We start from the raw sequence: 13,339 nt of genomic DNA on the forward strand, positions 1-13,339 counted from the left end.
AAGTGCAGTTCATTATTAGTTCATGTTAACTAATGTGGTTAACTAATGTTAACTAAAGAACCTTATTGTAAAGTGTTACCGAGAAAACTAGCATCATATCATACTGTATGACACAAAAGCTTCACGGCAACCTGTCAAAATAAAAGTACGGTGTAACATGTAATGGGCTGGGTAGGTGTTGACGTTAAAAAAACACAATCTAATAGGGAGAAAAAATAATTTCAGTGTTAGTTAGTTAGTAAACACAAGTACATCTAATTGAACATAATTTATTTTCATCAACAAATTATCATAGAACAGCTTTATGAACTTTATGATCCATTCTCAAAGACTTTAAGTCATTATTTGGGTAGCACACATATTCTGAATGCCTTCAGCAGAATTCAAATTAGCCATTTTAATCTAGATTAATCTAGATTAATTCCAAGATTTAATCTAGATTAAAAAAATTAATCTATGCCCACCCCTAATATATATAATAATTTATTTATCAATTGTATAACGGTCAGCCTAAACTCTGTAGGGTACTGGCTAGGGATGCACCGAATATTCGGCCACCGAAAAGACCGAAAGACTTTTATCACGAAACAACACGGCCGAAACAGTATGTTGACGCAAACAGAAACCGCGGCCTGCGCGTGCTTGTCTGACGCAACACTTCTGCAGTGTGGGCGTATTTCAGTATATCTGAGAAAGACCAATGGATAGCGATTTGCAAAACTTGTAATGCCGAAATTTCAAGAGGGGGTGTGTCTGCAGTCGTGCGTGCAGCCAGTGATGAGAGCAGAGACCGGCGCATTGCGCTGACAGATGTGGCTTTCAGTGAGTGAAAAACAATGGCTTTACTTTGGTGTTACGTCACAACATTTTTAAATATATATCCCTTTTCTATATACTGTATTTTTATAAATAATTATTTTAAACCGTGGAGGTGAGCCAATGGATATCACACAAGCAATGTGAAAACTGCGCAATATATTAAAGTGAAAGCTGACAGTGCTTTGAGCATCAGACGATTATACTTCATATGCTGATATTAATTTAGTCCCCTACTATTGTGTAAGTGTTGTTTTTTGAAAGACTTAAATAAAGCTCTTAATTTTAATGAAACTTCAAAAGGCTATCTATTGAATAAATATGAGCGCTGCACGTTTCAAAGGCATTTGCTGCGCTGCTTTGTTTACCAGTCTGACAGCGCCTCCTGCTGGAAGAGAAAAACATAGACTTGTAAATGTGAACTGATGGATAATGTGTTATAAAAATGTAAACAATTTTAACAAAGGCAGTAAAATATATGTATATGTTGTTATTATTATATAATACTTGATTGATAATAATTGTTTAAATTAATATAACTGATTTATTCTTCGAAACTTTAATATTAATTTAATTGCAATGCCTTGATTTTAGTCAAATTGGTACACAGTCATAGCCATAAATGCAATGGTGCTAATAATTGGCATAATTCTTTCGGTTTTCGGTTTCGGCCAAGAATTTTCATTTCGGTGCATCCCTAGTACCGGCTGACCAGGATCAGGTTTGGACACCATGGTATAGGATCTAGCATACATGCATTACATATCTACATGTTTTGATGTTAATTGTTTTGTGCCATTAAACTGGGGTTAACTTTTATTCCTTTTTTTCCACCTTAGACCTAACAGCTCTGAAAGAGGAGAGAGAAGTACTGAATGAAACTGAAGAGAAAGATCAGTTTGAGAATCTTCATGATTTCGTATCTGGAGAAAAATCTTTTTGTTCTTTACAGTCTGAAAAGACTTCTAAACAAAGAGCTCAAACTACAAACCTTGAAGTCCACCAGAAAATTCACACTACAGAGAACCCTTTTACCTGCCAACAGTGTGGAAAGAGTTTCACTCAAAAAGGAAGCCTTAACAGACACATGATAATTCACACTAGAGAGAAGCCTTACACATGCAAACGGTGTGGAAAGAGTTTCACTCTAAAAGGAAGCCTTAACAGACACATAAGACTTCACACAGGAGAGAAGCCTTACACATGCAAACTGTGCGGCAAGAGTTTCGCTCAAAGTGGAAACCTTAAAGTCCACCAGAAAATTCACACTACGGAGAACCCTTTTACCTGCAAACAATGTGGAAAGAGTTTCATTCAAAAAGGACACCTTAACACACACATGAGAGTTCACACTGGAGAGAAGCCTTACACCTGCAAACAGTGTGGAAAGAGTTTCAATCAAAGTGGATACCTTAAAGTCCACCAGAAAATTCACACTACGGAGAGCCCTTTCACCTGCCAATGGTGTGGAAAGAGTTTTAATCAAAAAGGAAGCCTTAACATTCACATGAGAGTCCACACTGGAGAGAAGCCTTACTCATGCAAACAGTGTGGAAAGAGTTTCAATGAAAAAGGAAACCTTAACAGGCACATGTTAGTTCACACTGGAGAGAGGCCTCACACATGCAAACAGTGTGGAAACTGTTTCAGTCAAAAAGGAAGCCTTGACAGGCACATGAAAATTCATAATAGAGAGGAGCCTAACAGATCCCCTTAGTGTAGAGTGAGTTTCAAACTAAATGTATAAAATGGAACATTCTAGTTATGTTTCTCATTATGTTTTGTCCATTGTACACTTTAATCTCAGTCCAACACAATATAGCTAGTTGACACAGTAATGCATAAAAGAGCAAGGAATAAAATGGACTATGGACAATGCGTTTGCTCTGTCTACAATGTAAGAACTTCACATTTGTGTATCATTAATTGAAAAGAGATCTCACAGAAAGTGCAGTTTTTTGGTTGAAGCACAATAAAGGACATTGTTAGCATTTTTAAAATCACCGTTTCGGGTTACAACTACAACCCTTGTTCCCTGAGAAAGGGAAGGAAACACAAGGACATACAGAGACAGGCTCCTCCCTCCGTCATCTCCACCTTGGACTCTGTTCTTCATCCTCCTCCCAGATGTCCATTCTTCTCCTTCTGTTGCTCCATTAGTGCAATGATGTGCCTTCCAGAAGGGGAACGATATGCCAGAAATATAGACCAGGGGCTCGTTCTTCGTACGTCGCTAACTAAGTTAGCTGGATTTGATTGTTGACGATTTTGCGTGATCTTGGATCGCTCGGTTCTTCGAAGCTCATCTGGGACTTGCTGTCATAGCAACAGGTGCGCAAGCTTAAACCTGCTCTGGAGCAGGTTTATTTCATGTAAACAGGATTCAGGCTGCGCTCCTGGCGGGTTATGATTGGTTGAAATGGCGAGGTCACATCTGATTGGTTAAAAAGCACGACTGAGGCGGACTGACTCACGTGGGAAAAAAAAAGTATTATAAGTAAAGTAAATTAATAATTTTATTCACCAAGGATGTATTAAGTTAATAATTAAAAATTTATTAAAAGTTAATAATAAATAATTGACATTATATATATATATATATATATATATATATATATATATATATATATATAAAACAAATCACAGGTTCCAAAAAATATTTGGCAGCACAACTGTTAATATTATCCAACATTGATCATTCTAATAATAAATCAGCATATTAGAATGATTTCTGAAGGATCATGTGACACTTAAGACTGGAGTAACAGCTGATAAAAATTCAGCTTTTCATCACAGGAATAAATTCTATTTTAAAGTATGTTAAAATATATATTAAAAAAACATTACTTTATATTGTAAAAACATTTTGCAATATTACTGTTTTTTTCTGTATTTTTAATCAAATAAATGCAGCCTTGATGAGCAGAAGACTTCTTTAAAGACTATTACAAGTCTTACTGACCCCAAACTTTTGAACGGTAGTGTATAAACAATAAAAATATAAATAAAATAACATATCAAGGAAAAAACATGTAACATGGGCAGCATTAACGCATTTAATTTGTTCACTACTTTTTGCCAGCCCTCTCTCCTTGCTTTTCCTGCCTTTGCAGTGTTCCCTTGCGTTTTAATTAAACTCTGAAACTCCTGAAATCCCTCAATCAAGAGTTCTTGCTCTGCTGCAGAAAAATACTGAGCGCGCTACTTCGTCATGTTCGCCGACCAATCAAAGTGTTGCCGATCCATTTTTCTACTATCGATACGTAGCCCCTTTTAAGCCACCCAGTGATCTCAAATAACTTCATCCAGCTATACTAATCATCAACAACAGGTGCGTTCGGAGAACCGGAATAGCGAGCTCATAGTTAGCGCGATGATTTGATCTTGGATGTGTCATTTGATCTTGGATGTAGTAAGCGAGGTACGAAGAACGGACCCCAGGGCCCGTAATTACAAAACATTTTATCTTACCACTAAGAGTTCTCCTAAATAGCAGTAAAAGTTTTTAGCTAAGAGTTTTCTCTTAAAACCTATTAACAAAGCTGCTGAGACAAACTTTTACTGAGCAGTAGAGAGAAGTCTTAAGCTAAGAGTAAGGGCGGGGTTGACCTCGTTACCATGGATGATGTCAGCCTGCTCACTAACCATGCATACAGTGATTGGCTGATAGGGGAGGGGTCTCTGTCAGACATTTATTCATAGAAATATTGTTGTAAATGTTGCCATATTCAAATAAAGATTTTAAAATACAGGGCAAGTGTCATTTACTAAACAAGTGTTCAAATGATTGACAGCCTTTTATAACAATCAATTAACTGATATGCATGTAAATGTAACCCCTCACACCCAAGTCCTACCACACCCGCTCCAAGCAGGTTTCATCCCGGGTCTCCAGCACGGCGGATGCACTAACAAGGAGGCTAAACGCTACAACCTCTTGGGTCTGTCGCTATACATAAACAGACTTTTTTAAAGAGTTTTTTATGCTTTTAATGACACAAAATAGCAGAGAACTGACACAAAATCATTGGGTGAAGGGAAGGGGGCGGGAGCAGCAAAACATTTCGAAACTGGAATCGAACTTGGGGCGCTTTGAGCAGAGTTACGCTATATATTGACGCACTAACCGCTGGGCTATTGGTGCTGACGTAAATGTTTTTGTTTTTTCTATTCATGATAGCTGTTACTTTTTGCCCATCGTATGAAAATTTGGAGCTGGGATAACCTCCAAGACTAAAAAAAAAAAGTTGTGTAGGAATATGCGTGCATATACAGGAAGAGTGTTTCTAAATAGTTTAAGTTCCGAGGCAGATCGCCTGCAACAGCAATATTAGGAAGGTTAGGATTTGATCTTGTGATTTAAGCCTGATTTAGACTGATTTATACTTGACGCGTTCTTCTGCACCGCAAGCCTGTGCTGCCTGCGCACGTACATCACCAAATTCTGGCCCCTGTTCCTAAAAGATCTTAAGGATAAAAGTAGCCTATCTCATAACTTAGCGATTTAAGAGAAAATCTTAAAAGTAATGTTTAAAACAATTCTAAATTTAGGACTCCTACTTTTTGCTCTAAGAGTATTTGACAAAGCGTTTTAGCACTAAAACTAGCTCCTAAATCTGCAAAATGTTAGGAGCAGTGGAGAGGACTCCTAAATCACTAAGATCAAGTCCTAAAACTATCCTATAATGGCTGTTGCCGGCTGTCTGCCTCGGAACATTTTAGAAGCATTGGATGATAATGAGCTTTTCAGAAGATGTGGTCTTAAGGTATTATGACTATTGCAGAATTGCAACAAATAGAAACAACCCAATTACGCCACAGATCAAGGTTCTGACAATACTCGAATGGCAGCTCCTTGTGAATGCAATAAATATTTTAATGAGGCAAAGGATTTCAATCTGCAATAGCATGACAAGGTTATATGAAAACATTATCGGCAACTTGAAAGTAATGTCCGTTTAGCTGTAGCTGTTGTTTATCACTTAAATCTCTGCCTTAATTTGCCTGACTTTGCAAAGAATACCAGCACTTTTCACAATAATCTTTGCTTCTGGACAAAAGTGGGAAAGCTGCATTTATTTGCACACATATATTTTTCCACACATCTTTTTTAGTTTTTGAGGTTATCCCAACTCCAAATTGTCCCTTATATCATTGTTTTCATGAACAAATTGCACACCGCCACACGAAATGGGTGATTTCACAAACCCAAGCGACGCGTATAAATCAGTCTTTACGTTGCACAGATTTAGGAGCTAGTTTTAGCGCTAAAATGCTTTGTGAAATACTCTCAGAGCAAAAATTAAGGAGTCCTAAATTTAGGACTGACACGCCCATTATTTTTAAGATTTTCGCCTAAATCATCAAGTTAGGAGCTACTTTTAGCCTTAAGATGTTTTTTTTGTAAATACGGGCCCTGGACTCAAAACATTATAGCGACTGTATTTAGGACAATTACATCTTAAGTAAACTTTCTGTATTTGACGATTCAAGTGAGGTGCAGATTTCTTTCACTACATATATTCGGCAAGACATAAATATAACGTTACCGCCTAGCCGCAGCTAACAGTATTAGCTTATACGAAACAAAACACAGTAACACACACTGGTAGGATACTAAGATATGTAACGTAGACTAACTATGTACACTTTTCGTCTTTTATCGCACGCCAATGACGACTCCTCTGTTGTTGAAAGCCTGACAAGCATGTTTGTGTGAACATTCTCTGGGAGAATACTATTACACAGTAACACGTTGACTGATGTCTTTTGGACCAATCGTTTTTGAGAAAAGTGGGGAAAAGCACCTCCTCCGCACGTGTACGGAAGATGATAAGCATTAACCATGTTCCGTACAGGCTTACAATGGTGTTCCGACAGAGGGCGTATCTTGAAAAAATGGACATTCAACAGATCAACAGTGTGCCATTTATTTGTTTTTACTGAAGAAAACAACATTTAAATTAATAAGTGAGGTCAGTACCCTTTTATTTGTTTAAAAGTCAAGTTATTTGCTACTTAAATAAGCTTGAGGACCACGCGAGCTAGGCCTGATCGTGTCACAATATTATGGCATAAATGAACAGGATACAGGTGTGTGCGTGACATTTAACACCACACTGACAATAGTATAACTGCAAATAACATTCATTTTCAGTGTGCACTATGTACGTGTGTGTGTGTGTGTGTGTGTGTGTGTGTGTGTGTGTGTGTGTGTGTAGGTTTGTGTTTTATGTTGACAGACAACATTTATGGCACAGCCAGTTGGTGTCTGGCACTTCCTCCACTTCTGCACACACCAAGTGGAACCACAATTGGCACAAATCACACTGGAGCCATTCATCAATGGCCTCATCTTCTGAGCCAGGTGGGACCACTCTACGGCAGACAGCACAGTGTTCCCCATCTTCCGTCTGAGTAGGAGGTGCCTGCCTCTTTTGACGTTTGGCCTCCTGGGCTTGCCTCTTTTCCTCCTCCTTTTTTGCCATCTCTTCCTTGCGCTTTCTTTTGTTTTCTTCCTTCTCTTTTCCCTCAGTTTTTTTTTCTACCAGCAGGTTGAAATACTCGTCGCTGGTGATGACACGGGCTGGCAAAGGAATGCGACGCCTCACTTTCTCCTTCCTTTCCAGGGCTGGACTCATGAGGACATTAGGCAGACTCTCGGGTATTACGCCTGCTGCCACCAGGTAATTTTTGGGAGCCACCCGGTTACAGGTGGGACAAGGTGTTTGAGTTGTGCTTAATCTGTCATCAGGTTGAGTGCGTGGCGTGAGCACTGGATGGTGTGGGTGAATGAGGAATGGATGTTGTGGTGGCAGAGCTGGTTGGTGTGGCAGAAGCGATGGATGGTGTGTCTGACGGAGTGGTGGGATGCTGGATGGTGTGGCATTATTTCCATCTGCAGATGGAAGCACTCTTACCACCTAATAAAATAAAACTTATGTAAAACTCATTAACACACTTGGAAAGAAATGTAAGTAACTTAGAGGATGAATTATCATATTATTAATGTCAAAATACCTGTGTTGTGTCCACAGCAGCCCTGGACAGAGGAAAGATGCCAGCCTTGCGGAACCCAGCCTTAATGTTTTGGGCTGTGACTGCAGTGGGGTAGACATGTTTGAGGAGAGATGAAAACTGCTTCTTCCCCACAACAATGTCCCCTCGCACCAGACCCATCCTGGAAGCCATAGTGGAGAAAGCAGTCTTCAGTGGGTTGAAGACTGCAATGTCGAGGGGCTGCAGAATATGGGTTGTGTGGGCAGGTAGGCAGAGAATTTCAATTCGGTTTTCCCTGCAGAACATGATTACATCTTTTGAAACGTGTGTCTCGTGTTGGTCAATGATTAAAATTAGTGGTCTCTCCTCAGGAGCATATTTAATGAAATGGCTGAGCCATTTTAAGAAGAGCTCCGAGTCCATGTAACCATTATCCTGGACACCGTAGAGGGCGTTGGGGGGCCCATCCAGCCTGTAGGCATTACTCGGAAGGCAGTTGGGGTAAATGATGAAAGGCGGAATGCTGTCCCCAGCTGCATTCACACAGCAGTGGACTGTGATGTGCTCCCTGGTGGTCTGCTGCTGCTGGTAGACATGCTTCCTTCCAGTCTGGCACAGGACCTTTTCCCTGGACCGAGGCTTGTCTCCAAAGCCAGTCTCATCACAGTTGTAGATGAGATGTGGCTTTTCATCTAAACCGTGCATTACGTAAAGGTCCTCAAACAGCCTGAAGAAGGCTTCAATGGCCTCTGGTGTCGCCCCATGGACCCTGGCTCTGTCAAGGGAATCTGCTGTCCGTGAGGTTAATTCTGGATGGCGGGCCTTGAACCTGGACCACCACACATCGCTTGGGCCCTTCTCCAAATTGACAGAGGTGCTCTCTGTTCTGCCACTCTCTTTTATAATCCCCACAGCCAACACTTTGACAAGGGATCTTGTCACCGGAAAGCCATGGTCCGCCATCCAGAAAATAAAAGAAACTAGAGCCTCTTCCTCTGCAGGTGTCAGGGCTGAGTTAGGATGAGGGTTGTGGACATATTTATTTTTTTATAGTCCTGGAGAGTAGTGTGGGGAATGCTGTATTTTTTTGCAGTTGCCCTTAAACTTGCCCCTGCCTTCGCTTCCTCAACTGCCTCATTTGATTTCTCCTTTGAATATTGTTTTTTTCTTTCCTGACATCTTTCTTTTGCCTTTGCTGACTTTCCTTTAAATGAACATTATTTGTGTCAATTGTGTGAAATTGTTTTTCAAATTGTTATATTATGAATTATGAAATTGAATGTCTTATATGAACTCTTATTAAATAACTTTTCTAAATAACCTATCATTGTGTTTGACTTTGTGATAAATTAAATAACTGAAAAGTTGGCAATAAAATAATGTTTCGTTACAATCCAGTTTTATTTCATGTTTAATTTGTTAAAGAATGACAATTTAAAATGTTAAAACATTAAATTCATGTAACATTAAATTAATGCCAACTTTTTTATTTTTAAATTAACATGAATGCTAACTTAATTGACCCTTTATGACCTTAAAAATCAAAACTGCGCGCAGGATGATGCTCAAACCGCGTCTGCTGACTGTCTCAGACGGAGAGTGGCGCCAAGTGGTCATCGCCCACATTTGACGTTTAAATATTCCCATTTCAAAGCATTTATCCAACAAAAGGTAATTTATTTAACAATTTGTGATAACTAAATATTCATTTTATAAAGACTGTAATACTGTGAGATCCATAAATTTAATGGAAATGCACATTTTTGCTGCTCTAGTTGTCTTCCCTCCCAAGTGCCAGTTTCACGTTTAGCTAGACCGGCATCCATTTTCAAGTGCAGTGGGCGGACCTAACAAACTTACTGAAATCTCTCTGGAACAAATGGTGGGAGTGTCTCTGTCATGATCGGGGGTGAAAGAGGGAGAAATGAAGATGACACAGATATATAGTTTATGTATGTCCCGGAAGTATTTATTCAGCGATTGGCAGTAAAAGGTAAACTGTACGGAACATTGTTTGTGTGGAACATGGTTAGTCTACGTTACCAGACACTGTGATTACTTACCTGTAGTACTTAGCTCTGTGAAAGGTCTTTTTCTGCATGACGTTGACTCAAAACATGGCTTCGCTCTACCATGGGTGATGAGAGGCTATCTAGTCTAGCTCTCATGCATGTCCACCAGAACATTGAAATTGACCACCCCCATCGAGTGCTACAGAGATAAGATGCTTCTGGCCACAGGAGAATTGTTACTTGTTTTGACAAGAAGTGAGACTTAATGTGAACTAACAATAAAAACTAGAACTGATAAAAAGTCATCAGTTCACACCCTCTCTAGGCATACTGTATGTCTCTCCACATACACCCACGAATGACCTAACACACACACACACACACACACACACACACACACACACACACACACACACACACACACACACACACACACACACACACCTACCTGTATCCTGTTCATTTATGTGTGTTAAAGTTTTCAAATTGGTTAATCGTTAAATATTTTAAATCAGTTCAAATTGTTTGTCCTTGTTTATCTTAAGAAACACATGGTGTGTTAACTTAATGCTATTTACTAACGTTTCACATGGTTCTTAACCCATATGCCATAATATTGCGTCACGATCAGGCCTAGCTCGCGTGGTCCTCTAGCTTATTTAAGTAGCAAATAACTTGACTTTTAAACAAATAAAAGGGTACTCACCTTCCTTATTAATTTAAATGTTGTTTTCTTCAGTAAAAACAAATAAATGGCACACTGACGATCCGTTAAATGTCCATTTTTGTCATTGAAATCAAGATGTGCACTCTGTACGGAACACCATCGTAAGCCTGTACGGAACATCGTTAATGCTTATCATCTTCCGTACACGTGCGGATAGGGCTGGGTATCGTTCCAAAATGTTCGATACCGATACCGGTTCCGAACGATACTTTTTTTCTATACTTTTATTTTAAGAAATGTATTTTAACAAGATTACTTTTTCAGGATGTTTGTGACACTTTCACATCAGGCTAATCTCTAAGACCAATAAACAAAGGAACAAAAGCACAAAATGAACAAAGTGTAGTTAACACAATATATCAGTGAATGTTTTTATAATAAAGTTCAAACAGTTTTAACTCAATCAGATTTAAGTATTTGTGAGGCTCACTGCTGCTTAAAGGTTTAGTTCACCCAAAAATTTGAATTCTGTCATTAATTATCTACAAATGAAGATATTTTGGATTTAATCCAAGAGCTTTCTGATCCTCCCATGGATAAATCTTTGAATAAAGTTAATTTTGTTTACTTTGCACACAGAAGTATTCACATTGACTTATTTTGACTATGTTTTTGGTTTTCTTTCTGGGCATTGAAAATGCATATCCAGTAAATATAGGAGGATCAGAAAGCTCTTTGATTAAATCCAAATGATCTTCATTTGTGTTCTGAAGATAAACAAAGGTCTTATGGGTTTGGAACAACATTAGGGTGAGTTATTAATGACAGAATTTTCCTCTTTTGGTGAACTAACCTTTTAAGATCACCTGAAATCACTCAACAGTTCTTCTTCAGAAAAATGAGCATGTAGCACTGATATTGATTCTTCATGGTCGATTTTGATTGCTGATGTTTTACAAGTAAATGGGCTGATTCTGAAAGCCTTTTTAATATATTTACTTTACACCTTAAGCAAGGGACAAGAATGAATGATAATATGAGTACATGAACAAGATGTTTATTATAAGTACAGCCATTTAAATTAGAGGCAACCACTGCATTTAGATTAAAATCTAAATAAATGACAAAATATATTCTAAATAACAAAAAATAAACTACACAGTTCTTTCTTAGTGGTGTATTAAACTAGAGTGGGGTATTAAAATTGCTTTAAATGCGTGTGCGCGTGTTACTTCTGGTTTCGTTTCAACGATCCCGCGAAACTCGGCGGTGATGAGCGTGCATTCTACAATACAAGAGATTACTTTAACAAAACCTTTTGAAAGTGGGAGGACACAAACGGGATTTTGAAAAGCGTGTCCCCAGTGAAAATGATGCCCCTGAGTGCAACTATGCCGCTGAGTTATCGTTTGATGTGAATGTATGTCGCGTTGTACCTATACTGAGACTATATTGAGACTGAGGCGCCATAATTGTATCCGACAGAATGTTGTCTGGTGTTTTTTCATATTTGACGTTTTGCCAGTCTTGGACGCGATAACCTTTTTACAAATATTGCATCGCACGCTGTTGCCCTCAATACTGGCATAATGTAGAAATACTTTTGATCGCTTATACATCGTTTGCGTTAAATTTATGCTATGCTTTAAAGTATAGTGTACATTACAGCCTCACATTTGACAAGCTCTGGGCGAGTGGGCGTGACCCCCGTAAACTATTGATTTTCAAGGCAGCCTCGCCGCAGCTAATCACCAGCATTTGATCCGGGCACGTTAAAGATACCGCACGTTTTCTAGCTCACTGACGTTGACAAGATTATATCCTTGGGTATCGAAATTTGGTACCGAACGAAAATGATTTTTTCGAAACTCGATAGTATCGAGACAATTCGGTCATTGCTTAAAAAGTATCGAACTCGATACCCAGCCCTACGTGTGGAGGAGGTGCTTTTCCCCACTTTTCTCAAAAACTATTGGTCCAAAAGACATCAACCAATGTGTGTACTGTGCAATAGGTATTCTCCCAGAGAATGATCACACAAACATGCTTGTCAGGCTTTCAACAACGGAGGAGTGGTCATTGGTGTGCGATAAAAGACGAAAAGTGTACATAGTTAGTCTACGTTACATATCTTAGTATCCTACCAGTGTGTGTTACTGTGTTTTGTTCGTATAAGCAAATACTGTTAGCTGCGGCTAGGCGGTAATGTTATATTTATGTCTTGCCGAATATATGTAGTGAAAGAAATCTGCACCTCACTTGAATAGTCAAATACAGACAGTTTACTTAAGATGTAATTGACCTAAATACAGTCGCTAATGTTTTGAGTCCAGATTAACAAACCAGGTTAGGTGTCAGTTACTGGATTTTAAAGTTACATCAGTATAATTAAGCCTATCGTTACAAGCATTCGGTCTTAATTATAATCAAGCAACAAAATACTAAAGAGAAAATCATTAAATGTACTTAACTTGCCTTTGTATTAGTCCTATTGTTTGTATCGTCAATTTGCTACTTTGATCGTATGTTGAATGAAATACAATATTATAAATAACTATACTGTGATATATTACTATTGTGAAATAATATGGTCATATCGTGCACCCATGCTAGTTTTAAGGTCAAACTCACAAAATGTGACAGAACTTCAAAATGAGTAACCTAAGAACACTGTTATGTGAACTCATCTGACAGAAAGAGGACCTGAGTGAAAGCATGATCATTGGACTCCATGGAGAAGAATACTAGATGTAAACCAGGATTTTGTATCAGCTGTGCAGATTTGGTATGGAGCTGGTGAGTACATTTTTGCAAGCCCATGTCTGTCCGTAAGTAGATAATGTCT

The 13,339-nt window shown here is 38.7% G+C and overlaps 1 protein-coding gene across 1 annotated transcript in view; it reads left to right on the forward strand.

Moving 5' to 3' along the window:
• Window positions 1-606: 606 nt before the first annotated feature.
• Window positions 607-13,339, forward strand: part of LOC141292137 (uncharacterized) — a 61,497-nt gene continuing 48,764 nt past the window's right edge. The window contains exons 1-2 of the mRNA XM_073824087.1: window positions 607-673; window positions 1,656-2,409. Of these exons, the coding sequence (XP_073680188.1) occupies window positions 607-673; window positions 1,656-2,409 (821 nt within the window). The remainder of the gene's footprint in view (window positions 674-1,655; window positions 2,410-13,339) is intronic.

Source organism: Garra rufa, chromosome 19 (genome assembly GCF_049309525.1).
Source record: "Garra rufa chromosome 19, GarRuf1.0, whole genome shotgun sequence".
NCBI lineage: Eukaryota > Metazoa > Chordata > Actinopteri > Cypriniformes > Cyprinidae > Garra > Garra rufa.